General features: G+C 41.4%; 4 protein-coding genes across 4 annotated transcripts in view; 2 read left to right on the top strand and 2 right to left on the bottom strand.

The window, feature by feature from the left end:
* LOC135520933 (choline transporter-like protein 4) overlaps nucleotides 1-7,379 on the bottom strand; it is a 30,419-nt gene extending 23,040 nt beyond the window's left edge. The window contains exons 1-9 of the mRNA XM_064946809.1: nucleotides 7,340-7,379; nucleotides 5,668-5,716; nucleotides 5,224-5,297; nucleotides 4,858-4,936; nucleotides 2,489-2,588; nucleotides 1,712-1,843; nucleotides 921-981; nucleotides 588-702; nucleotides 330-413 (exon numbers count right to left, since the gene is read on the bottom strand). Coding sequence (XP_064802881.1) covers nucleotides 330-413; nucleotides 588-702; nucleotides 921-981; nucleotides 1,712-1,843; nucleotides 2,489-2,588; nucleotides 4,858-4,936; nucleotides 5,224-5,297; nucleotides 5,668-5,716; nucleotides 7,340-7,379 — 734 coding nt within the window. The remainder of the gene's footprint in view (nucleotides 1-329; nucleotides 414-587; nucleotides 703-920; nucleotides 982-1,711; nucleotides 1,844-2,488; nucleotides 2,589-4,857; nucleotides 4,937-5,223; nucleotides 5,298-5,667; nucleotides 5,717-7,339) is intronic.
* A 601-nt stretch (nucleotides 7,380-7,980) lies between these two features.
* On the top strand, nucleotides 7,981-11,877 carry LOC135520932 (uncharacterized). Its single transcript, XM_064946808.1, has 9 exons — nucleotides 7,981-8,115; nucleotides 8,327-8,524; nucleotides 8,619-8,918; nucleotides 9,018-9,290; nucleotides 9,431-9,687; nucleotides 10,291-10,395; nucleotides 10,562-10,593; nucleotides 10,747-11,526; nucleotides 11,640-11,877. The coding sequence occupies exons 1-5, from the start codon at nucleotides 8,007-8,009 to the stop codon at nucleotides 9,580-9,582; spliced, it is 1,032 nt and encodes a 343-aa protein (XP_064802880.1). The 5' UTR covers nucleotides 7,981-8,006; the 3' UTR covers nucleotides 9,583-9,687; nucleotides 10,291-10,395; nucleotides 10,562-10,593; nucleotides 10,747-11,526; nucleotides 11,640-11,877.
* LOC135519821 (uncharacterized) lies at nucleotides 11,128-17,207 on the bottom strand. Its single transcript, XM_064945033.1, has 9 exons — nucleotides 17,080-17,207; nucleotides 16,595-16,942; nucleotides 16,175-16,504; nucleotides 13,299-13,358; nucleotides 12,963-13,106; nucleotides 12,807-12,854; nucleotides 12,658-12,720; nucleotides 12,337-12,347; nucleotides 11,128-11,235 (listed from the first exon to the last, which is right to left on the bottom strand). Exons 1-9 carry the CDS (start codon nucleotides 17,186-17,188, stop codon nucleotides 11,128-11,130), a joined length of 1,221 nt encoding a protein of 406 aa, XP_064801105.1. The 5' UTR covers nucleotides 17,189-17,207.
* A 1,476-nt stretch (nucleotides 17,208-18,683) lies between these two features.
* Nucleotides 18,684-25,226, top strand: LOC135520931 (allograft inflammatory factor 1-like). Its single transcript, XM_064946806.1, is given in 7 exon segments — nucleotides 18,684-18,831; nucleotides 19,072-19,133; nucleotides 23,934-24,000; nucleotides 24,109-24,150; nucleotides 24,703-24,868; nucleotides 25,037-25,064; nucleotides 25,067-25,226. Coding segments are annotated over 7 exon segments (441 nt in total). The 5' UTR covers nucleotides 18,684-18,812; the 3' UTR covers nucleotides 25,124-25,226.
* Nucleotides 25,227-25,843: the final 617 nt, after the last annotated feature.

Below are 25,843 nucleotides of genomic sequence, written 5' to 3'. Positions count from 1 at the left end.
ACCATGGCTCTATGTAGTATCATGGCTCTATGTAGTACTATGGCTCTATGTAGTGCCATGGCTCTATGTAGTGCCATGGCTCTATGTAGTACCACGGCTCTATGTAGTACCACGGCTCTATGTAGTACCACGGCTCTATGTAGTACCACAGCTCTATGTAGTACCATGGCTCTATGTAGTATCATGGCTCTATGTAGTACTATGGCTCTATGTAGTACTATGGCTCTATGTAGTGCCATGGCTCTATGTAGTACCATGGCTCTATGTAGTACCATGGCTCTATTTAGTACTATGTACCCACTGTGAGATAGTTGGAAGCTCAGACTTACAGTAAGATCCAGTACCAGGAGGAGGCAAAGTCCTCAAAGACCCTCACTCCTACGGCCTTTCTGTGGAAGCCTGATATCAGTGAGCTGGAATAATGGAAAGATATAGTAGGTTAGGGGACAGTCCTGTGTCCCAAATGGCACCTTATTCCCTATGGGTCCTGGTCAAAAATAGTGCACTACAAAAGGAAAAGAGTGCCATTTGGGACACATGTCTATAGTATCTACAGGAGAATATTAGTTCATTGGATGAATGATAACCCCATGGCGCTTCTGATGCTGTTGACTGTCTCGTTGACGGAGGCCATTCCGGGCAGAGTGAAGTTGGCAGGAGCACTTTTGAGAGCATGTAGACTGGGCAAACACCTCCCCAGAGCTGTAGTGATTCAAACGGCAACATACGGACGAGTAGAGTGAGGAAAAGGTTCAGAGTGGATTCACCTCAGTTTCCTGCTGTTTCACTTCATCCTCTGTACCATGATTATGTAGACATCCTTTTTATTTTATTGAACCTTTATTGAACTATTATTTAATGTACACATTAACAGTCCTGTCAGTAGATGTGAGGAATGATGCCATGTTAAAGTACTTCACCTGATTTACTTGGAACAAGGAAGGACGGACAAAGTTGTGCATCAAGGATCTCTTGGACAGTCTGAAAGAGAGAGTACAGGACCAAACATGTCTAGAAGGATGGACAAAGTTCTGCATCAAGGATCTCTTGGACAGTCTGAAAGAGAGAGTACAGGACCAAACATGACTAGAAGGATGGACAAAGTTCTGCATCAAGGATCTCTTGGACAGTCTGAAAGAGAGAGTACAGGACCAAACATGTCTAGAAGGATGGACAAAGTTGTGCATCAAGGATCTCTTGGACAGTCTGAAAGAGAGAGTACAGGACCAAACATGTCTAGAAGGATGGACAAAGTTGTGCATCAAGGATCTCTTGGACAGTCTGAAAGAGAGAGTACAGGACCAAACATGACTAGAAGGATGGACAAAGTTGTGCATCAAGGATCTCTTGGACAGTCTGAAAGAGAGAGTACAGGACCAAACACGACTAGAAGGATGGACAAAGTTGTGCATCAAGGATCTCTTGGACAGTCTGAAAGAGAGAGTACAGGACCAACCACGACTAGAAGGATGGCCAATATACAGAAGCACTGTAGAACAGACGCAATCATGTAGAAACTGCATCTGTTTCTAATCAATGCCTCAAATTCAAATGTTTTCCAATCAACCAAAACCTTTAACTCAGAGTGAAAAACAGACATAAGCTTTACTGTAATGTAGCTATGCTTGACAGATTACTTGGGACTAATGGTTCCACACACCCAGTTCCAGTCTCTATAAGCACATTGATAACAGTGTAAAATGCCCTGTACCCAGGTGGTGGTAGTCAGGTTGAGGCTGTGGTCACAGTACTGCTGATGGAAGAAGTCTTTGGGATTGGCGTCGGGGTCATAGGCAGCAGCAGACAGCATCCAGAAGTGAGACGGACACTTAGGGACACACACCTGCAGAGGAAGGGACAGAGAGATGGGAGGGACCAGACATTAGTGTACGGCAAACCTTGATTTCCTGCAGTCTCACATTTGACGTATCACAGGTAACAAAAGTGTGAGTGAAACCATCAGGAGAGAGAGGGAGTCAAATCTGAAATGAAACCCTATTCCCCAAATGATGTGGCCCCATACTGTTGACTATCACATGAAGTGGTATGTGTCCTAAGCTACATGTTGTACCCTATGCAGTATGTCCTACTACGTGACTCTGGTCAAACGGACGGGGACAGGTACGATGTGATCGTACAGATACAGTTTGAGTCTGACCTGTGTGGTGGGACACTGTGTGCCTCCGAGCGCTGCTGCCATCACCTTGGTGGTCGTGGCACACTTCAGTATGTCCTATCTGCTACATCATATGTACTACGTGACTCCGGTCAAACAGACGGGGACAGGTACGATGTGATCGTACAGATGCAGTTTGAGTCTGACCTGTGTGGTGGGACACTGTGTGCCTCCGAGCGCTGCTGCCATCACCTTGGTGGTCGTGGCACACTTCAGTATGTCCTATCTGCTACATCATATGTACTACGTGACTCTGGTCAAACGGACGGGGACAGGTACGATGTGATCGTACAGATGCAGTTTGAGTCTGACCTGTGTGGTGGGACACTGTGTGCCTCCGAGCGCTGCTGCCATCACCTTGGTGGTCGTGGCACACTTCAGTATGTCCACATAGATCATCCTGGGCTGGTCTCTGACAAGACAGAGTTAAAAACAAAGACTGAGTTGTCTCAACTTGATCTCTTTCAGACAGTTAGCATACTGTTAGCATACTGTTAGCATACTGTTAGCATACTGTTAGCATACTGTTAGCATACTGCACGTCCAGGCCACTGTTCCAGCAGCCTGACAGTCACCCTATATCCTTTAGAGTGCACCACCTTATAGCTCTGTTTAGGACTCATCCATGTTTTCTGATGCTTGGCCTGTGGCTAGGTAGACATACAGTAACATAGGACCTATAGCTAGGTAGACATACAGTAACATAGGACCTATAGCTAGGTAGACATACAGTAACATAGGACCTATAGCTAGGTAGACATACAGTAACATAGGACCTATAGCTAGGTAGACATACAGTAACATAGGACCTATAACTAGGTAGACATACAGTAACATAGGACCTATAACTAGGTAGACATACAGTAACATAGGACCTATAACTAGGTAGACATACAGTGACATAGGACCTATAACTAGGTAGACATACAGTGACATAGGACCTATAGCTAGGTAGACATACAGTGACATAGGACCTATAGCTAGGTAGACATACAGTAACTAGGTAGACATACAGTAACATAGGACCTATAGCTAGGTAGACATACAGTGACATAGGACCTATAGCTAGATAGACATACAGTAACATAGGACCTATAACTAGGTAGACATACAGTAACATAGGACCTATAACTAGGTAGACATACAGTAACATAGGACCTATAACTAGGTAGACATACAGTGACATAGGACCTATAACTAGGTAGACATACAGTGACATAGGACCTATAACTAGGTAGACATACAGTGACATAGGACCTATAACTAGGTAGACATACAGTGACATAGGACCTATAACTAGGTAGACATAACATAGGACCTATAACTAGGTAGACATACAGTAACATAGGACCTATAACTAGGTAGACATAACATAGGACCTATAACTAGGTAGACATACAGTGACATAGGACCTATAGGTAGACATACAGTAACATAGACCATAACTAGGTAACATAGGACCTATAACTAGGTAGACATACAGTAACATAGGACCTATAACTAGTAGACATACAGTAACATAGGACCTATAACAGTAACATAGGACCTATAACTAGGTAGACATACAGTAACATAGGACCTATAACTAGGTAGACATACAGTAACATAGGACCTATAACTAGGTAGACATACAGTAACATAGGACCTATAACTAGGTAGACATACAGTAACATAGAACCTATAACTAGGTAGACATACAGTAACATAGAACCTATAACTATGTAGACATAACATAGGACCTTTAACTAGGTAGACATACAGTGACATAGGACCTATAACTAGGTAGACATACAGTGACATAGGACCTATAACTAGGTAGACATACAGTAACATAGGACCTATAACTAGGTAGACATAACATAGGACCTATAACTAGGTAGACATACAGTAACATAGGACCTATAACTAGGTAGACATAACATAGGACCTATAACTAGGTAGACATACAGTAACACAGGACCTATAACTAGGTAGACATACAGTAACATAGAACCTATAACTAGGTACACATACAGTAACATAGGACCTATAACTAGGTAGACATAACATAGAACCTATAACTAGGTAGACATAACATAGGACCTATAACTAGGTAGACATAAAGTAACATAGAACCTATAACTAGGTAGACATACAGTAACATAGAACCTATAACTAGGTAGACATAACATAGGACCTATAACTAGGTAGACATACAGTAACATAGAACCTATAACTAGGTAGACATAACATAGGACCTATAACTAGGTAGACATACAGTAACATAGGACCTATAACTAGGTAGACATACAGTAACATAGGACCTATAACTAGGTAGACATACAGTAACATAGAACCTATAACTAGGTAGACATACAGTAACATAGGACCTATAACTAGGTAGACATACAGTAACATAGGACCTATAACTAGGTAGACATAACATAGAACCTATAACTAGGTAGACATAACATAGAACCTATAACTAGGTAGACATACAGTAACATAGAACCTATAACTAGGTAGACATAACATAGAACCTATAACTAGGTAGACATACAGTAACATAGGACCTATAACTAGGTAGACATACAGTAACATAGGACCTATAACTAGGTAGACATACAGTAACATAGGACCTATAACTAGGTAGACATAACATAGGACCTATAACTAGGTAGACATAACATACGGCTACTCACCTATTCATCCCCACTCCACAGAACATTCCGGTGGAGTTCCTGGGGAAGAGAACATGGCGAGGGTCTCCAAACAACCAGGCTGATGGAGGGAGGGAGAAAGAACCAGAGGAAATCATATCACACACTTCCATGACAGGGGTTTCATTTTGAGTTCCTGTGAACTTTCAGAGTGGTTCGGTCGATGTAGCTAGACCTACTGTGCTGTACACTAAAAAGATGGCCGAACAGTATACAGGGGAATCGTCTCTCTCATTGTCATGTTGACATTGACAATCAGATACTGACTTTTTAGATGAGCAAGGGATAAAACAGATATCATATGATGACAGTCATGCCATCTTCAAACGATGATGAAGACTTTCCTACCCAGAACTCCCATGACCATGTAACCAGCTATGACAGCCAAGAACAGTATGCAGCAGATCAGATCTGTGCAGCTCCTGAAATGACACAAAGAAATGAAATCATCTGATTCATATGCTTGAACAAGGTGGACTTAATCCACATGACAGCTAGCTAGCATGTCCGCATTCAAAAGAGTTGTACACAAATCTAAGATGTAATGTCAGCATGATTTTGTATGTGTGCTTCTGCATATGCTGTGATTTTAGCAGTGCATTTAAAAAAAATCTATACCCGAAGAAAAAAATGGTATGTATATGTCCCAAATTTCAACCAATACAGACCCTGGATAAAGGTACTGCCCTAGTGTAGGGAATAGGTTGCTATTTTGGGACGCAAACCATAAATAGTCCAAATGGAAATCGGGATTGAATGAAGGCAAACAACCAATGACGAGTCTGCACAAACCTCTTGCGTACTGGTCCAGTGAAGAATGGATCATAGGGAGCGGCATAGCCTAAAATAAAAGAGAACAGATTAAGCACACAGGGTTCTTTGGACGGAACATTGGTCAAAGGACTTTTACTTTGCAGCAGTTTTCACTGTTGCTGTAGGTCTACTGTAACTGCAAAAACGAGAAGGCCAACAACATTGGCTTTGGTTTGACAAAAGAATTTCAAATATTAACAGGGGTGTAAAGTACTTCAGTAAAAATACTAGAAAGTACTTCTTATGTCGTTTTTTTGGGTATCTGCACTTTGTTACTATTTATATTTTTGAAAACTTTTACTTTTACTTCCCTACATTACTCAAGAAAATAATGTACTTTTAACACCATACATTTCCCCTGACACCCAAAAGTACTCATTACATTTTGAATGATTAGTAGCACAGAAAATGGTCCAATTAAAGCACTTATCAAGAGAACATCCCAGGTCATCCCTACTGCCTCTGATCTGGGGGACTCACTAAACAGAGAACATCCCTGGTCATCCCTACTGCGTCTGATCTGGAGGACTCACTAAACAGAGAACATCCCTGGTCATCCCTACTGCCTCTGATCTGGCGGACTCACTAAACAGAGAACATCCCTGGTCATCCATACTGCCTCTGATCTGGAGGACTCACTAAACAGAGAACATCCCTGGTCATCCCTACTGCCTCTGATCTGGGGGACTCACTAAACAGCGAACATCCCTAGTCATCCTTACTGCCTCTGATCTGGGGGACTAACTAAACAGAGAACATCCCTGGTCATCCCTACTGCTTCTGATCTGGAGGACTCACTAAACAGCGAACATCCATAGTCATCCTTACTGCCTCTGATCTGGGGGACTAACTAAACAGAGAACATCCCTGGTCATCCCTACTGCCTCTGATCTGGAGGACTCACTAAACAGAGAACATCCCTGGTCATCCCTACTGCTTCTGATCTGGAGGACTCACTAAACAGCGAACATCCATAGTCATCCTTACTGCCTCTGATCTGGGGGACTAACTAAACAGAGAACATCCCTGGTCATCTCTACTGCCTCTGATCTGGAGGACTCACTAAACAGAGAACATCCCTGGTCATCCCTACTGCCTCTGATCTGGAGGACTCACTAAACAGAGAACATCCCTGGTCATCCCTACTGCCTCTGATCTGGAGGACTCACTAAACAGAGAACATCCCTGGTCATCCCTACTGCCTCTGATCTGGAGGACTCACTAAACAGAGAACATCCCTGGTCATCCCTACTGCCTCTGATCTGGAGGACCCACTAAACAGAGAACATCCCTGGTCATCCCTACTGCCTCTGATCTGGAGGACTCACTAAACACACGTTTGTTTGTAAATTATGTCTGAGTGTTAGAGTGTGCCCCTGGCTAAATTTAAAAAACAAGAAAATGATGCCATCTGGTTCGCTTAATACAAGGAATTTTAAATGGTTTATACTTTTACTTTTGATACTTAGGTATATGTTAGCAATTATATTTACTTTTGATACTTAAGTATATTTTAGCAATTACATTTATTTTTGATACTTAGGTACATTTAAATAGTAATTTCCTGGGTGACTTTCACTTTTTGATATATTATGGTATTTTACTCAAGTATGCCTATAGTGAAATTGTTGAGATGGTTAGAATTACTCACCCTTCTCTTCCTCCCTTTTACTGGTTCCTTTCATTTTCATGGCCTTGCGCCGAAGAAACGGAGCGTTTGACTCGAAATGGCCGCGCACGGGTTTATGTTCAAGGCCCAGTTTAGCTTTGTTCAATCCGAACATCTGGACGTCTTTTCCGCGTTGATAAACGGTGACGTCATATAGGTACCTGTACAACCGTAGCCAACAGCGCGACCCTGTCATTATGACATACATTTTGGAATGTTGCTGTATGATCGCTAGGGAAACAGTTGAACTCTTGGCCCCATTCAAAACATGTAGCATCTTCCTGCAATGCTGATTTAATTCAATAAATCAATCAATGAGCAGGCTGAATTTTTTAAATAAATCTAATAAATGTAATATGGGAGAATAGTAGAATATTCTTTACAGTCATGGAATTTATATAACATCCGTTTGGTGGGAAATGCCATAATTTTCTGCATGGTTTATCTCAATTTGTTAATTTTTTCGCCTCATACTGTCTTGTGTTTGTAGGCTAGGTTATAAAACATAAGATTTCAAATAGAACTGAATGGAAAGGGGAAGAGCAAAAAAAGAAGGCCTACTTGGATGAAAAATACCAGGGCATGATGGCTGGAATTTCTACAAGTTGGTGAAAAAAGAGAAGATGAGTGAGAACTTGTAATTTCCTGAATGACAACACATACTGTCAAAAGAGAATCACAAGACGGAGAGATGTGTCTGTCCTTAAAACTGTGTCTCGGCATGCTTTTACAGACTATACTTGGACTCCAGTCATCTGGTAAATAAGATTCCTTTAACATTAGATTTCTTTAAAACATATTTTAAATCAAATATTTATTGATTCCCTATTGATTTTGTTATGAGAAATGTTGTAACACTTGTTTTTACACTATTCAAAAGACCGTAGGCCCACAAGAATCTTTGCTTCAATTGGAGACCATGTGGTACATCCTACATCAATTCCTGCTCCTCTGTTACCTGGAGTATAGTGAAAGATGGGTTTCGTAACCAATTAGAACTATCAGGCAAGGTGAAAGCAGATGGTCCAAACTCAGGAAGATCCAGTCGACTGAAAGTGGGACATGACTGCTCTCTACATATTCAACCTCTTGAAATAGATGATGGAAGAGTTTACACCTGTGGAGATGGGGCTACCAGTTCAAGTGTTTCTCTTCAGCTTCTCAACAGTATGTTACCATTTATGATCAACCTACATTGTCCATCTTTATACACACTATTTCTGAGTGAGTGTTGTCACCATTATTTACATTTTTTTACCAGTTACTCTGGCAACAGACACCAATACAGCACCAGAGAAGGATGTCAAGCTCCAATGTTACCTGAATATATTCTCAGGCCTTGTCCCACAATGCAACCATAGTGAAATAAAGCTGAATTGGCTGAATGAGGCCAATACAGTGCTGCAGGGAGAGAGATTTCAAACCGAACGTTCATCTGCTTGCTTCTCTACGCTGACCATCCGAGGTGTCAGGAAGACAGACCATCACAGGAAGTGGCGGTGTCAACTGATTGAAGGAGAGGTTGTGAAGACGTCCCTCAGCTATATCACAGAAATTACAGGTACGTTTGGAACTATGTATTATTGCATCATATTTGCATTAACACAGTAGTATATTGCAACCAAATTCCTCTCTCTCTCTCTCTCTCTCTCTCTCTCAGGAGGTATAGAGGAAGTGTTTGTCGCAGTGGGTGAGTCAGTATCACTTCCCTGTGCCACCCACTCCTCCCTCGAGGTGGGCAGCAGATTCCAGTGGACTCTGGGTCAAAGGTCACTGTCTCGGTCAGGCGATGTCTCAGCTGGAACTCAGGGTCACCTTCCTGCAGCTCACATCAGCCAAGACGGGTCTTTGGTCATCAGCAATGTGAAAACACTGCATTCTGGGCTCTACAACTGCTCGCAACAGAACAGAATCCTACTACACACTCTGGATGGTGAGTGTCAATGGGTTGTACCATTGAGACATAAATAAGTGCCTTACACTATGTATAAACTTAGTAAATTAGGGTAACGGCACGAAGTACACCACTGCTTTGTCCTGATATCAAGTAGATCTTCTTGTTGTTCTACTCAGTATCTGCAGAGTATGCTACCACAGACGGAAACAATCTCACCCTGACCTGCTCACTCACCTGTGTGGAAGATTGTGGAGACTTCAATTTATCCTGGATTCACAGTGGCCAGGATGGGTTGCAGAGTGGCCCTAAGGACATAACACCACCCTGATCTCCAAACTCTTCCTCCCTGACCGCCAGGGCACAGAGAAGATAGCCTGCGCCGTGCTCAGAGAGGGGGTTGTAATGGCTGTAAAGGAGTGGACCATCCAGAGAGGTAAGACTTTTGAAAGTAGTTTGGAACAATGCATAGCCATGACCTGTGTTGAGGCTGTATTCTTTCATTTGTCAGGACCCGGTTAAGAAACCTGGGTCTCCGGAGTGAGAAACAGTCACTTAACCAACTGAGCCACGAATAGACAGCAGAACCCAGAAGATGAGGCAGACACAGCAGTACTTAAGACGGTGTATTTAATAAAGTAAAAAGGAGAAGTCCTTCAATACAAAAATGGCAAATCCAAAAGGTGGTAGGAATAGCACAAAAAAGCCTCAAGAGATACTCAAAAACAAAATTCCACAAGAGCATCCACCGGAATCGACAAGAATACACAGAACACTAGGGCTGGGTGCTAACATACAAACACAGAGCACAGAACTGAGGGAAACTAAGGGTTTAAATACAATCAGGGGAAACGAGGCACAGGTGCAAATAATAATGGGGAACAAGGGAAAAAACATAAGGTCAAAAAGCACAATGGGGGCATCTAGTGACCAAAACCCAGAACAACCCTGGCCAAATCCTGACATCATTACTGTGATGTTGTGATAAGATATTGAGTTGTAATACAGTGTCTGTGACTTTATACGTCTTTGCAAATAGGTCGTGTTCTACCTGCAGTGGGATGGTCAGTCCTTCTGCTACTGCTGCTCTGTGCTGTTGGAGGGGGCGTGTATTGGAAGAGGCAGGGCAAGGGAAGTGCCGCTCGTACGTATTTGTTCACTGGTTAGATTGTGTGTGTTACAAAACTGCAATTTGGATGTTGCATCCTTGATTAAACCTACAGTAATGAACAGCAGTTTAAAGGAAAGCCATATCATCGGAATTCAATTCATGTGAAATAAAGCTGACATTTGTCCCTCTTTGTCTATAGAAGGAGAAGAACAGCAGACACCTGTTGCAATGGTAAGGATTCAATAAAACACAACAATGTAATTCACTAACAAGTGAAGCCCAATTGAGTATGCCTACAACGTCTTCAGCCATGTCTTCTAACCCTTTTACCATGTTGGTGAACTAAATTCAACTGGTTTTACACATTCCATCTTTTCTTCGCAGACTCATCTCTATGACGAGATTCAAGATCAACCAATTCAACCTTCCGGAGTAACCAACAACAGTTTCTATAATCTTCTGCAGGCTGGGAACTGAGTGTAATGTCATGTTCTCTATCTTTAGGCTATTAGTTGAGTTTTAAATCTAATTTGACTACTTTGTACTTTGCATTGTTTTGTGGTTTGGATTTCCCTTGATATTTTGGAACATTATAAGTGTCACCATGACATCAAGTCTATGCAAGTTGTTTTTTATGGTGGAAATAAATTCATAAAAAGAAAATAACCTCTATAGAATATCACCAGTTACCACAGTTAAAAACCCCGGCGTAAGTTGGTTACAGGAACACATTCAGTATGACTCCTCAGTGTGGGGGGTTGATGGCTAAGTCACCCCACCTCCTGTCTTGAACATCACTCTGCTGACTTTCACATCCCACATGAAACCTGGTAGCTTCTCTTCAGCAGTGTAAAACTCTGTAGATGTATGGGACTGTGACAAGACACATAACACATGAGAGTGAACAGATAAGTGTGTTTATTTAATGCAGGATGGCAGTGTGGGAGCATTAGCAATACAAGTAAAAACCCCAGAACAGCATGTCTCTGTCTGGAACAGCTCCCAACTACACATCATTTGGTGTAGAAAAGCGTCAGCAAAAGTTGGTCCACCATGGGGTGACAAATAAAGGAATACGTCCAATCAAATCAAGCTAAATACAATTGGTCACCTCATCCATTTGATTATTTCACAACTAAGTTGTTATTGTGTAATACTATGTAGGCTATACCAGGGGTTGAAAGATTGTTATTGTGTAATACTATACCAGTATAGGGTTATTGTGTAATAAAGCTATACCAGGGGTTGAAATAATGTTATTGTGTAATACTATGTAGGCTATACCAGGGGTTGAAAGATAAGATTGTTATTGTGTAATACTATGTAGGCTATACCAGGGGTTGAAATAATGTTATTGTGTAATACTATGTAGGCTATACCAGGGGTTGAAAGATAAGATTGTTATTGTGTAATACTATGTAGGCTATACCAGGGGTTGAAAGATAAGATTGTTATTGTGTAATACTATGTAGGCTATACCAGGGGTTGAAAGATAAGATTGTTATTGTGTAATACTATGAGGCTATATCAGGGGTTGAAAGATAAATTGTTATTGTGTAATACTATTTACAGGGGTTGAAAGATAAGATTGTTTTGTGTAATACTATGTAGGTTATACCAGGGGTTGAAAGATAAGATTGTTATTGTGTAATACTAAGGCTATACAGGGGTTGAAAGATAAGATTGTTATTGTGTAATACTATTGATTGAAAGATAAGATTATAATACTATTTTCAGGGGTTGAAAGATAAGATTGTTATTGTGTAATACTGCTATACCAGGGGTTGAAATAATGTTATTGTGTAATACATTGAACAGGGGTTGAAAATAAAATTGTGTAATAAAGGCTATACAGGGGTTGAAAGATAAGATTGTTATTGTGTAATATTTAATGAAAGATAAATTGTTATTGTTATATTGTTTACAGAATATCTAAAAAGCATTTACAGGTGTTTTTGTTGGAAACATTTGAACCTGCCATTGAACTGAAAAAAATAAAAAATACATGTAATGAAATGTTAATTGTTTACAGAACAGAAACATTTGAACCTGACAGTGACCAGAACCTAGATTCAATCCAGATCGCGAAAGATCCGCATTTTAGCATGTTTGATGTTTAAAGGTTATCTCCGATTCAGCTGACATATGCATTTTACCATGAGTGCTATCTCTGCGAACCAGGAAGCATTGCCTTTAAATGACAATTGTGCTATAACACGGATCTACTGTGGTCCGGATTGAATCGAGGCCCAGGTTAAACATTTTTTTACAAAAATAATGTGGGAAAAAACTCACAAGTGCCGAGGTTGTCCTTCTGGTCAAACTCTGCAAGTGAATAGAGACAATTGGGTCCCATTGCTGTGAAAAGAATAGATGAAGACGTTATTTAGGTTGACAGGAGCCCTCTGAGCACATTCAGGATGTGACATAATCAACAGGCTTACCTGGGTCTTGTACATCTTCATAAGTATTCCAGTCAGACTCATCTCCATCTGAGAACGAGAGAGAGGCAGATTCACAATGCAATAATACTGTGTGTTTCAAAACATTTAGCCTTACTTTACCAGGTCAGTATAAACCAGAGCAGTGTCCGTACATACCTGAGTGTCTGCGTCGCCTGAGGCAAATGATCAATCCCAGCGTAAGGGCCATTATGACAATCACACACATGGATGAAGCCACTATAGTAGCCGTTCCAACTGTAGCAGTCGCAACTCTTTCTGGACTCCCCCTGGCAGTAACTGCTGAGTAGAGCATCAATATAATATGATGACAGTCATTCATGGTCTCATTTCATTGAACTGAGTGTAAAGCCTGTCGTGTGTCTCTTGTCCTCTAAACCCAGTGGTGATAAATATGTCCACAAATATATTCAGTAGAATTGTTATTTTAAATAAATAAAAGACACAAATAAGAGAAAAACATTGTACACCTACCAGGGTTTGTTAGTTCAGTTGTGGTGAAAGTCCTAACAACCAGTTTCTCCTCTTCCTGTTCTGATTCAATGGTAGAAAATGATCATTATAGAACATCAAATTGCTAATGCAATGGTTGACAAGGGCTGGGTGCTAACATACAAACACAGAAACTAAGGGCACAGAACAGGTATATATACAGTGCATCTCCGGAGTGAGGTCACTTAACCAAAAGTATTCAGACCCCTTGCAAATCCAAAAGGTGGTAGGAATTTCCCAAAAACATTTTGTTAGGGCTGGGTGTTACAAACACAGAGCACAGAACTTAAGGGTTTAAATACAATCAGGGGAAACGAACAGGTGCAAATAATAATGGGGAACAAGGGAAAAAAATTGCACAATGGGGGCATTTGACCAAAACCCGGAACAACCCTGGCCAAATGACAGAATCATTTTGTTACGTTACAGCCTTATTCTAAAATGTATCAAATTGTTTTTCCCCCATCAATCTACACACAAGTTGTCCCATTAGACAAAAAAAAACATTTTTTAGAAATGTTTGCAAATTCATTAAAAAAACAACAGAAATATCACATTTACATAAGTATTCAGACGCTTTACTCAGTACTTTGTGGAAGCACCTTTGGCAGCAACTACAGCCTTGAGTCTTTGGTATGGCGCAACAAGCTTGGCACACCTGTATTTGGGGAGTTTCTCCCATTCTTCTCTGCAGATCCTCTCAAGCTGTCAGGTTGGATGGGCAGCGTAGCTGCACAGCTATTTTCAGGTTTCTCCAGAGATGTTCGATCGGGTTCAAGTCCGGGCTCTGGCTGTGCCACTCAAGGACATTCTGAGACTTGTCCCGAAGCCACTCCTGTGTTCTATTGGCTGTGTGCTTAGGGTCGTTGTCATATTGGAAGGTGAATCTTCACCCCAGTCTGAGGTCCTGAGCGGTCTGGAGCCGGCTTTCAACAAGGATCTCTGTGTACTTTGCTCTGTTCATCTTTCCCTCGATCCTGACTAGTCTCCCAGTCACTGCCGCTGAAAAACATCCCCACAGCATGATGCTGTCACCTCCCTGACCAAGGCCCTTCTCCCACTTTTGCTCAGTTTGGCCAGCTCTAGGAAGAGTCTTGGTAGTTCCAAACTTATTCCATTTAAGAATGATGGAGTCCACTGTGTTCTTGTGGACCTTCAATGCTGCGGAAATGGTTTGGTACCCTTCCCCAGATCTGTGCCTCGAAACAATCCTGTCTCTGAGCTCTACGGACAATTCCTTTGCATGCCAGCAAAGCCACGACACAACACAACACTAAACAATATATTAATTGCACTATACCAGTGACAAACAGTGCCCACAAACTGGCCTACATAAAGCTGTCCCAACAGCCTACATAAAGCTGTCCCAACAGCAGAGTCCAAAAAGCAGTCCCAACACCTTACCACGGCTACACCTGGTTATCAGCAGAGCCTTGTCTGGCAGCGAAACAGTTCATTCAGCCACATTTACTGCCTTTAAAAAACATAGCTGATATGGCTGACTTGCTTAAACAACTGTGGTTTCTACTGACAATTGATATGTACAAACTAGGGCCTAAGTGGATGACAAGTGCATAAGAGTCAATCCAGAATTTTGATTAAAACATTCATGAGCGAGCTAGGACGGACAGGATCAATATAACTATTTGTTCAGCACTTTTAAAATGTACAGTGACAGAATTCAGAACATTCTTACAGTGATCTCCCTGTACACCAAGTCAGAACCGTAGGATAAATAAAGGGGGCATATAAGCAGACAATGAAAGTTCTTACAAAATTAGATGATTACATTTTAAAGGCTACATGTGCACCACCAAGTCAGAACAATAGTCAAAATTAAGAGGTGAAAATATGCCAAATTATTAGTATGAGGTACATGGGCTACTAACAGCTTACTACACAACATACAGTGTACTAATTTCTTCGCTACACTATACATATCTCCCTGGCATATTACATCATTTATGCAACAGCATGCAATACGTTTTTGGACTCACCTTGTTGTGCTGTGCTCACCTGAACAGGAAGGTGGCCCAGCGGTCCTTCGTGGACATATCGTGGACAGGACTTATTTTCACAGTCATAGCTCGTTTTCCCAGAGTCTTCAACAGATTTTGCAGTTCCGAGTTAACAGTTGTTTTGAGCACCGCACTAATCATGCTTCATTGACAGCATGGCCAATGTTGAACGTTTATAATTTTAAACTAGGAAAAGAGACCATTAATCTTAGACTTGGCACCACACAGCCACTCCACTGAATAGCAGGCTAATGATTGTTTTCCAATGCTTACAGTTAGCCACTGATTCTTTCCAAACCACTCATTGTTGAATTTGCGATTTCCAACTTGTTGTGTAATGTTTATTTCCGATTGCCGATGAGTACTGATATGTTTTATCTATAATTTCCCTTCATTATTTCTCTTCATATGACAAGGATTAAAAATGAATGACTGGTCGCCACTGGGGACTTTATATAGACAGGTGTGTGCTTTCCAAATCATCTACAATCAATTTCATTTACCACACTGCAATCAAGTTGTAGAAACATCTCCAGGAGGATCAATGGAAACAGGATACACATGAGTTCAATTTTGGGTCTCATAGTAAAGGGTCTGAATACTTATGTAAATCATCTATTTATGTTTATGTTTTTTTTTATACATTTGCAAAAAATTCTAAAAACCTGTTTTCGCTTTGTCATTATGGGGAATTGTGTGTAGATTGATGAGGAAACAAAACAATTTGATCAATTTTAGAATAAGATTGTAACGTAACAAAATGTGGAAAAAGTCAAGGGGTCTGAATACTTTCCAAATGTACTGTATATTCCGAATAAGAATGTACTAGCACATACTCACCTTTAACCTGCAGCTTGACCTCAAAGCAGCGTTCATTTTGTCCCATCTGCAACCTACATCTGTACCATTGACTGTGACTGTACTCCACCATGGAGAGAGACAAAGATGCATCTCCTGAACTGAGATTCCCTCCAAAGCTCACCCTTTTTCCTAGGACTGTTTGGTTGGAGATATCTGTAGGGTATTGAAGTATTTGGATCTCACTGTCTCCCTTGATCTCTGCCCAGGTCACTGATGATATTTGGGGATTTCCTGTTGTCATGTTCAACAGGCAAGGCAGGGTAGCTATCCCGTTGGGTGCTGCCATAACTGAATGTAGAATTTTGCATTCTTTGGAGGAGAGGAGAGGCTTACTCAAACAAGGTTGACTCTATTTTTATTTGACACTTACATAGAAAGAAATGGAATATATCATTTTACCTTTCACTTTTAGAGTGATGTTTTTCACATGGACACAACTCCATCCCAACCAGACCTTGCAACTATAAAGCCCTTCGTCAGATTTCCTTACATCTCTTAGAGACAGGGACAGGTTTCCAGCCGCCACAACATCCGCTCCCGACTCGAAGGCCACACGTTCTGATTTATGGGCCACAGATGGATCATCAGGCCACACCAAGATGTCCTCATGTTTAGGTGAACGTTTTATCCATTTCACTCTGGTTGCTGAATCTTTGTGGATTGATATGAAACAGGGGAGGACAACTACCTCTTCCTGAGTAGCTGTGATGAATTGTGGCGCATCTACATGAGAACAAGACTCAGCACCTGGGAAATTATGGAAAAAATGGATCAAATTAGCATTTTAACTAAATTAAATAACTAATTAAATATGCATACTGCTCTAAAAATTACTTTCAGACAATTAAATCAAGTGCAATTTAATCAAAAATGACTCTACTCACCAGCAAACTGTGTTCTGATGATCAACAGAAGTATTGACAACCCTTGTGACTGAAACAGTGCCATTATCCATGTAAGTGTGTGAAGTTCCTTATCAAGGTAGTCTCTCATCTCAGAGTCCAATCTCAGTTCTCCAAGGCCTAGTTTCTATATGTGTCATGAATACACATTTGCGGGGAAACATTTATTGACTTCCCACATAAAAACAATGTTGTTTTGAAGATTATATGCTTAACAGTGCCATCTAGTGTCAAAGACTGAGAACAAGTTATTTGCTTAAAATAATATACATATATTTAAACAGACAAGCCAGTTAAGAACAAATTCTTATTTACAATGACGGACTCCCAATCACTGCCAGATGTGATACAACCTGGATTCGAACCAGGGACTGTAGTGACGCCTCATTCACTGAGATGCAATGCCTTAGACCCTGCACCACTCAGGAGCCCTGTAATTTTCACATTTATCCAATTAGTTATACAATACTTAGCCTAACCGTACTGTTAGATGTTACATCCAGAGTGGCGCAGTGGTCTAAGACAGTGCAAGAGGCATCACTGCAGTATCTGGCTCAAATCCAGGCTGCATCACATCCGGCTGTAATTGGGAGTCCCATAAGGGCTGCACACATCCGGCTGTAATTGGGAGTCCCATAAGGGCTGCACACATCCGGCTGTAATTGGGAGTCCCATAGGGGCTGCATCACATCCGGCTGTAATTGGGAGTCCCATGGGGCTGCATCACATCCGGCTGTAATTGGGAGTCCCATAAGGGCTGCACACATCCGGCTGTAATTGGGAGTCCCATGGGGCTGCATCACATCCGGCTGTAATTGGGAGTCCCATAAGGGCTGCATCACATCCGGCTGTAATTGGGAGTCCCATAAGGGCTGCGCATCACATCCGGCGAGGGAGTCCCATGGGGCTGTCACATTGTAAAGTAAGAATTTGCACACATCTTAACTGGGACGTCCCATAGTTAAGCAAAAATAATTATATGCATTCCTTTCTTGTACCTAAATCTATACGGGGTAGCCTAGTGGTTAGACTAGTAACTGAAAGGTTGCAAGTTCAAATCCCCGAGCTGACAAGGTGCAAATCTGTCGTTCTGCCGAACAGGCAGTTAAGCCACTGTTCCTAGGCCGTCATTGAAAATATGAATTTGTTCTGGCCAGCCCTAATAACCTGGTTTCTTCCTAGGTTTTGGCCTTTCTAGGGAGTTTTTCCTAGCCACCGTGCTTCTACACCTGCATTACTTGCTGTTTGGGGTTTTAGGCTGGGTTTCTGTACAGCAATTTGAGATATCAGCTGATGTAAGAAGGGCCATATAAATAAATTTGATGACTTGCCTAGTTAAATAAATATAAAAAGACATGAAAAGTAATTGCATGTTTTGCTGAAAGGACTTGAATAGTAAAAAAATAAATATGTAGCCAATAATGTAGTGTGCAGTGTTTATGTGGTAGCCGAGTCTAGCGCATGTCAAATGCAAACCCCCTAGTTCATTGTCCCCTCCATAGACTCTCTTCGTTCTCTCTCTGTTCCGTCTGCTGTGAGTGGATGTGAGAGGGGAACTTAGCAAATGACCACACTCTAACTTTAACTCCCCACACTTCCTCTTCTGTCACAAAATACAGACACATACTTTACACTTTCAGTGTTCATGACACAACGCTCAGCCACCCCTGGTCCCTTTGACTACTCTATGATCCACCAAATAACAGCAGATTGACATGGACAAACATTTGCAAGGTAAGTCTCTGTGTCATCTCACGCTGTCAGTCCGTCTGTCTGTCTTTCTGTCGATATGCACTCCACAGATTTTATAAACAATTTATTAAAGAAATAAAGTGTTTTAGCTAAATCAATCAATGAAATCAAATCTGTAAACTTTAGTTAGATCCTGTGAATGTGTGAGGGTTGTGTGGATAGATCACCAATAAGGAAGTGAGTAGTAACACGCTTTCTGAGTTGATCCTCGTATCATTTCAGGAGGAAAAGCATTTGGATTCCTCAAGTCTCAGCAGGATGTGAAACTGAACTCCATCAATGAGGTCTGTTGTTCATCTGTCTATAAATGTCATTATGGTAGTATTATCTAGCTATAGTATTACTGGCATCTGATTATCTATGTACACTATCCAGTGGCGATTTTAGCATGAAAATCTTGGTAGAGGAAAATAAATGCATGGATGCATGCCGGCAAAGCCAATACACAACACTAAACAATACATTAATTGCACAATATCACAGCTACACTTGGCTATCAGCTGAGCCCTGTCTGGCAGCGAAACAATACATTCAGCCTCATTTCCTGCTTTTAAAATATATCTATATATGGCTGACTTGCTTTAACAAATGTGGTTTCTACTGTCAATTGAGATGTACAAACTATGGCATAAAGGGACGACAAGTTGATAAGAGGATGAGCTAGGATGGATGTAGTCGATATAAATATTTGTTCAGCACTTTTTAATTGTACAGTGCCAGAATTCAGAACATGGGCCGTTCTTACAGTGCTCTCCATGTACACCAAGTCAGAACCGTAGGATAAAAAAAGAGGCATAAATGTAATCGATGATTACAATAACAAAAACAGGTTATAGGCTACATGTGCACCACCAAGTCAGAACAGTAGGCAAAATGTTTTAAATTATTAGGGTGAGGTACATGGGCTACTAAGATCTTACTACATGACATACACTTAGTATTACTTTCTTAGCTATAGTCTCCCTGGCACACATCTCCCTGGCACATATTTTTTTCAGCAGCATACAATACATTTTTGGACTCACCTTGTTGTGCTGTGCTCACCTGAACAGAAATGTGGCCCAGCGGTCCTTTGTGGACATATTTTGTCATCAAACTTTGTCATCAAAGTCTGGCATTCTCTGAATTTATGGTTCTTTCAAGACAACTGGGAACTTGGGAAAATCATAATGACAACAGTGATGTTCAGGTCGTAGCTCTAGAAAGAGGGCCGAGTTCCCGATTTACAATTCTGAGTTGGATGAAAGTTCAAAACGTATTTTCCCAGTCGTAGCTTGTTTTTCCCAATTTCCCAGTTGTTTTGAACTCACCAAAGTCAGATTTTGCAGTTTCAAGTTAACAGTTGTTTTGAGCACGGCACGATGATTTCTTTGATAATGATTGGTTTGGAATGCTTGCAGTTAGCCACTGATTCCTTCCAAAACACTCATTGTTGAATTTGCGATCCCCAACTTGTTGTGTAATGTTTATGTCCAATGGCCGATGAGTACTGATACATTTTATCTATAATTTCTCTTCATTATTTCTCTTCACAAGACAAGGATTAAAAATGATTTTCCAGTAGATTGTCGACTTGATGGTGACTGCTAGCTAAGATTTTGAAAGTATGATGTTGACATGATCAGTCCAATCAAAGCTGCTGCTGTAGATATAACATGATTTGTCATGTTATCTGTGGCCAATGACCGTGAGCCTACTTGGATGGGCACTTCTAATGTAACTCTATGGCAGCACACAAGGGGCTTGAATTTTCGAGCTTTACCCTTAGACTTGGCCATGACGTAGTGTACCCATGAGTGACAGAACACTGAGCCAATCACGGCACATTGCTCTATATTTTGTGCTGGCTGCCCCACCACCACAGAAATCACTGAACTAGGCTGAAACACCTGCATTTTGGAGCTGCCTTACTCAAGAAAACAAAAGAAGACCATGTTTGTATGCGACTTTAAAATTATATATATTTTTTACATTGTTTGCAAACTGATATGTGACACGTATTAATGCCAAAATAACATAACATGCGAAACAGGCAAGGGTGCTAAAAATGTGGGTCTCAAAACAGGTGGGGTGCAGCTCCAAATCATGTCCAATCAATTGAATTTACCATAGGCGGACTCCAATCAAGTTGTAGAAACATCTCAAGGATGATCAACGGAAACAGGAGACACCTGAGCTCAATTTAGAGTCTCATAGCAAATGTTCTGAATACTTATGTAAATAATGTATTTCTGTTTTGTTTTTTTGCAAACATTTCTAAAAACCTGTTTTCACTTTGTCATTATGGGGAACAAATTTATCAATTATTGGATGGGTACATCTAATGTAACTCTATGGCAGCACCCAAGTGGCTTGAATTTTCTAGCTCTACCTTTAGACTTGGCGGTAATGTAGTGTCCCCATGAGTAACAGAACACTGAACTAATCATGGTGCAACGCTTCGTATTTTCTGCTGGCTTGTCCAACCACCACAGAAAGCACTGAGCTAGGCTGAAACATCTACATTTTGGAGCTGCCTTACTCAAGAAAACAACAAAGAGACCATGTTTATTAACTCCATGATATATCTTATATATCTATACACTTCTGTGAGCAGGCCTTTCTAATCGACCTGGCCGGGGTATCCTGGAAGGACATTGACCTCATCCCATCAGTAGAGGATGCCTGGTCGTTCTTTAAAAGTAATTTCCTCACCATCTTAAATAAACATGCACCTTTCAAAAAATGTAGAACTAAGAACGGATATAGCCCTTGGTTCACATCAGACCTGACTGTCCTTGACCAGCACAAAAACATCCTGTGGCGTACTGCACTAGCATCGAATAGTCCCCTTGATATGCAACTTTTCAGGAAAGTCAGGAACCAATACACAAAGTCAGTCAGGAAAGCAAAGGCCAGCTACTTCAGGCAGAAATTTGCATCCTGTAGCTTTAACTCCAAAACGTTTTGGGACATTGTAAAGTCCATGGAGAACAAGAGCACCTCCTCCCAGCTGCCCAATGCACTGAGGCTAGGTAGCAATGTCACCACCGATAAATCCATGATAATCAAAAATTTCAATAAGCATTTCTCTACGGCTGGCCATGCTTTCCTCCTGGCTACCCCAGCCCCGGCCAACAGCTCCGCCCACCCCCAGTTACTTGCCTGAGCCTCCCCAGCTTCTCCTTCACCCAAATCCAGATCGCAGATGTTCTGAAAGAGCTGCAAAACCTGGACCCGTACAAATCAGCTGGGCTTGACAATCTGGAACCTCTATTTCTAAAATTATCTGCCGCCACTGTTGCAAGCCCTATTACCAGTCTGTTCAACCTCTCTTTCGTATCGTCTGAGATCCCTAAAGATTGGAAAGCTGCCGCGGTCATCCACCTCGTCAAAGGGGGTGACACTCCAGACCCAAACTGATATAGACCTATATCCATCCTGCCCTTCCTCTCTAAAGTCTTTGAAAGCCAAGTAAATAAACAGTCACTGACCATTTTGAATCCCACCTTCTCAGCTGTGCAATCCGGTTTCCGAGCTGGTCACTGGTGCACCTCAACCACGCTCAAGGTACTAAACGATATCATAACCGCCACCGATAAAAGACAACACTGTGCAGCCGTCTTCATCGACCTGGCCAAGGCTTTCGACTCTGTCAATCACCATATTCTTATTGGCACACACTTTGGTTTCTCAAATGACTGCCTCGCCTGGTTCAAATCGGAGGGCCAGTTGTCCAGACCTCTGGCAGTCTCTATGGGGGTACCACAGGGTTCAAATCTCTGGCCGACTCTTTTCTCTGTATATATCAATGATGTCGCTCTTGCTGCGAGTGATTCCCTGATCCACCTCTACGCAGACGACAACATTCTGTATACATCTGGCCCTTCTTCGGACACTGTGTTAACAAACCTCCAAACAAGCTTCAATGCATACAACACTCCTTCCGTGGCCTCCAACTGCTCTTAAACGCTAGTAAAAACCAAATGCATGCTTTTCAACCGTTCGCTGCCCACACCTGCCCGCCCGACTAGCATCACTACTCTGGACGGTTCTGACCTAGAATATGTAGACAACTACAAATACCTAGGTGTCTGGCTAGACTGTAATCACTCCTTCCAGACTCATATTAAACATCTCCAATCCAAAATCAAATCTAGAATCGGCTTTCTATTTTGCAACAAACCCTCCATCACACACGCTGCCAAACTTACCCTAGTAAAACTGACTATCCTACCGATCCTCGACTTCGGCGATTTCATCTACAAAATAGCTTCCCATATACTACTCAGCAAACTGGATGCAGTCTATCACAGTGCCATCCGTTTTGTTACCAAAGCCCCTGCGACCTGTATGCTCTAGTCGGCTGGCCCTCGCTACATATTCGTCACCAGTCCCACTGGCTCCAGGTCATCTACAAGTCTCTGCTAGGTAAAGCTCTGCCTTATCTCAGCTCACTTGTCACGATAAAAACACCCACCCTTAGCACTCGCTCCAGCAGGTATATCTCACTGGTCATCCCCAAAGCCAACACCTCCTTTAGCCGCATTTCCTTCTAGTTTTCTGCTGCCAGTAATTGGAACGAATTGCAAAAATCGCTGAAGTTGGAGACTTATATTTCCTTCACTAACTTTAAACATCAGCTATCTGAGCAGCTAACAGATCGCTGCAGCTGTACATAGTCTGTAAATAGCCCACCCAATCTACCTACCTCATCCCCATATTGTGTTTATTTACTTTTCTGCTCTTCTGCACACCGTATCTCTACTTGCACATCATCATCATTCTTTTTTTCTATTGTGTTGTTGACTGTACGCTTGTTTATTCCATGTGTAACTCTGTGTTGTTGTTTGTGTCGCACTGCTTTGCTTTTTTTGGCCAGGTCGCAGTTGTAAATTAGAACTTGTTCTCAACTAGCTTACCTGGTTAAGTAAAGGTGAAAAAAAAATGTTTTTGATTGTTTGCAAACTGATATGTGACACATACTAATGCCAAAGTAACATGCAAAACATGTTTGTTTTTTACAAAAAATGTGTGGCTGAATGACAGGTCACCACTGACACGATCTAATCTCAATGTCTGCCTTGTGGTATTCTATTCTTAAGGTTTTTCTCACAGATCCTAAATATGCAGAGGAGGAGGACCTCAGCTCAAAACTGGAAATGTTTAAAAGTGAGATTTCAAGTCTTTTAACTGCACATTGATCAGACAGTTATGTTTCCTTATTGAATGAATCAACAAGAAAATAATAATTGTAATGTGTTCTATATTGTTTTACAGACAAATACATGGAATTTGATCTCAATGACCAAGGAGACATTGGTAAAATTGCCTTATTTTTTTATGACAATCCTGATGAATAACACGATTAGGCTAATCATGAGGACAACATAGTTCACATGGATGGCTCAATCTTTGTCACAGCTCTCTCTCTCTCTCTCTCTCTCTCTCTCTCTGTCACGCTCGGACCTTTAATATCTCTGTTTTCTTTATATTTTGGTTAGGTCAGGGTGTGGTAAGGGTGGGTATGCTAGTTTTTGTATTGTCTAGGGTTTTTGTATGTCGAGGGTTTCGTAGGTCTAGGTATTTATATGTCTATGGTGGCCTGATATGGTTCCCAATCAGAGGCAGCTGTTTATCGTTGTCTCTGATTGGGGATCATATTTAGGTAGCCAATTGCCATTTTGTGTTTGTGGGTTCTTATTCTATGTTTAGTTGCCTGTCTGCATTATCCGTATTAGCTTCACGGTTTGTTCTTTGTTAGTTTGTTCAGTGTTCATTCTTATATTGTTAAAGAATGTACGCATACTACGCTGCGCCTTGGTCTCATTCATATGATGAACGTGACACTCTCTCTCTATCTCTGTGTCACAGACATGATGGGGCTGAAGCGCATGTTGGAGAAGCTGGGTGTGGCAAAGACTCACTTGGAGCTGAAAAAGATGATGTCAGATGTGGTTGGCGGTGCTGCACGAGACACGTTCTGCTACACAGACTTTCTCAATATGATGCTAGGGAAGAGGAATTCCATACTCCGACTGTAAGTATGAAGGAAACTGACACTACATTAATGAAGGCATTACATTTGACCTGAAATGCATTTTCTGAATACGATTCTGAACATTTGTAATCCACTGTATTTCCTTTAAGGCTATATGTCTTTTTGCTACATGACTTGTGTAATAATTTTTGTTTTTCTCTGCTGAAGGATTTTGATGTTTGAGGGAAAGGGAAAGACCAGGAACCCAAAGAGAGTGGACCACCGCAACGCAAGACTTTTTCAGATCTGCCCTGAATGCAATTACGTTATGGATCCAATCTGTTCATATAAAAACTGAATGTCAAATGAACTGGGTTATACAGGTTTCATTGTAAGGAATAAAGAAAGGTTTGATTGATCCATAGGCTTGTCCATTTGTTGGGGAAAACGTGTGTGCAGCTGCAGAACCTCATATCAAGCTCTTGATCGAATATACTTAACAAAGTATATCAATTGTCAGCATTTCTGATAAAATGATAGAATCCCAGATTTGAGTGTTTGTGTAATGGTGAAAAACATCACTCAAAGTGAAAAGTAAAATGATATATTCCATTTCTTTCTATGTACGTGTCGAATAAAAATAGAGTCAACCTTGTTTGAGTAAGCCTCTCCTCTCCTCCAAAGAATGCAAAATTCTACATTCAGTTATGGCAGCACCCAACGGGATAGCTACCCTGCCTTGCCTGTTGAACATGACAACAGGAAATCCCCAAATATCATCAGTGACCTGGGCAGAGATCAAGGGAGACAGTGAGATCCAAATACTTCAATACCCTACAGATATCTCCAACCAAACAGTCCTAGGAAAAAGGGTGAGCTTTGGAGGGAATCTCAGTTCAGGAGATGCATCTTTGTCTCTCTCCATGGTGGAGTACAGTCACAGCCGATGGTACAGATGTAGGTTGCAGATGGGACAAAATGAACGCTGCTTTGAGGTCAAGCTGCAGGTTAAAGATGAATATTTGCTAGTACAGT

This window comes from Oncorhynchus masou, chromosome 29, assembly GCF_036934945.1.
Source record: "Oncorhynchus masou masou isolate Uvic2021 chromosome 29, UVic_Omas_1.1, whole genome shotgun sequence".
Lineage (NCBI taxonomy): Eukaryota > Metazoa > Chordata > Actinopteri > Salmoniformes > Salmonidae > Oncorhynchus > Oncorhynchus masou.
The sequence above is the reverse complement of the archived record's forward strand: the minus strand, read 5'-3'. Positions and strand labels throughout refer to the sequence as shown.

What these genes read in the sequence shown, in the direction of transcription:
- LOC135520932 (XM_064946808.1), top strand. Translation starts at nt 8,007, where the DNA reads ATGACAACACATACTGTCAAAAGAGAATCACAAGACGGAGAGATGTGT. An exon ending in TTCTCTTCAGCTTCTCAACA is followed by an intron (nt 8,525 to 8,618) that starts GTATGTTACCAT and finishes TTTTTTTACCAG; the next exon opens with TTACTCTGGCAACAGACACC. An exon ending in CTATATCACAGAAATTACAG is followed by an intron (nt 8,919 to 9,017) that starts GTACGTTTGGAA and finishes TCTCTCTCTCAG; the next exon opens with GAGGTATAGAGGAAGTGTTT.
- LOC135519821 (XM_064945033.1), bottom strand. Translation starts at nt 17,188, where the DNA reads ATGAGAGACTACCTTGATAAGGAACTTCACACACTTACATGGATAATG. An exon ending in CATCACTCTAAAAGTGAAAG is followed by an intron (nt 16,505 to 16,594) that starts GTAAAATGATAT and finishes TCTCCTCCAAAG; the next exon opens with AATGCAAAATTCTACATTCA. An exon ending in AACTGAACTAACAAACCCTG is followed by an intron (nt 13,107 to 13,298) that starts GTAGGTGTACAA and finishes TGCTCTACTCAG; the next exon opens with CAGTTACTGCCAGGGGGAGT.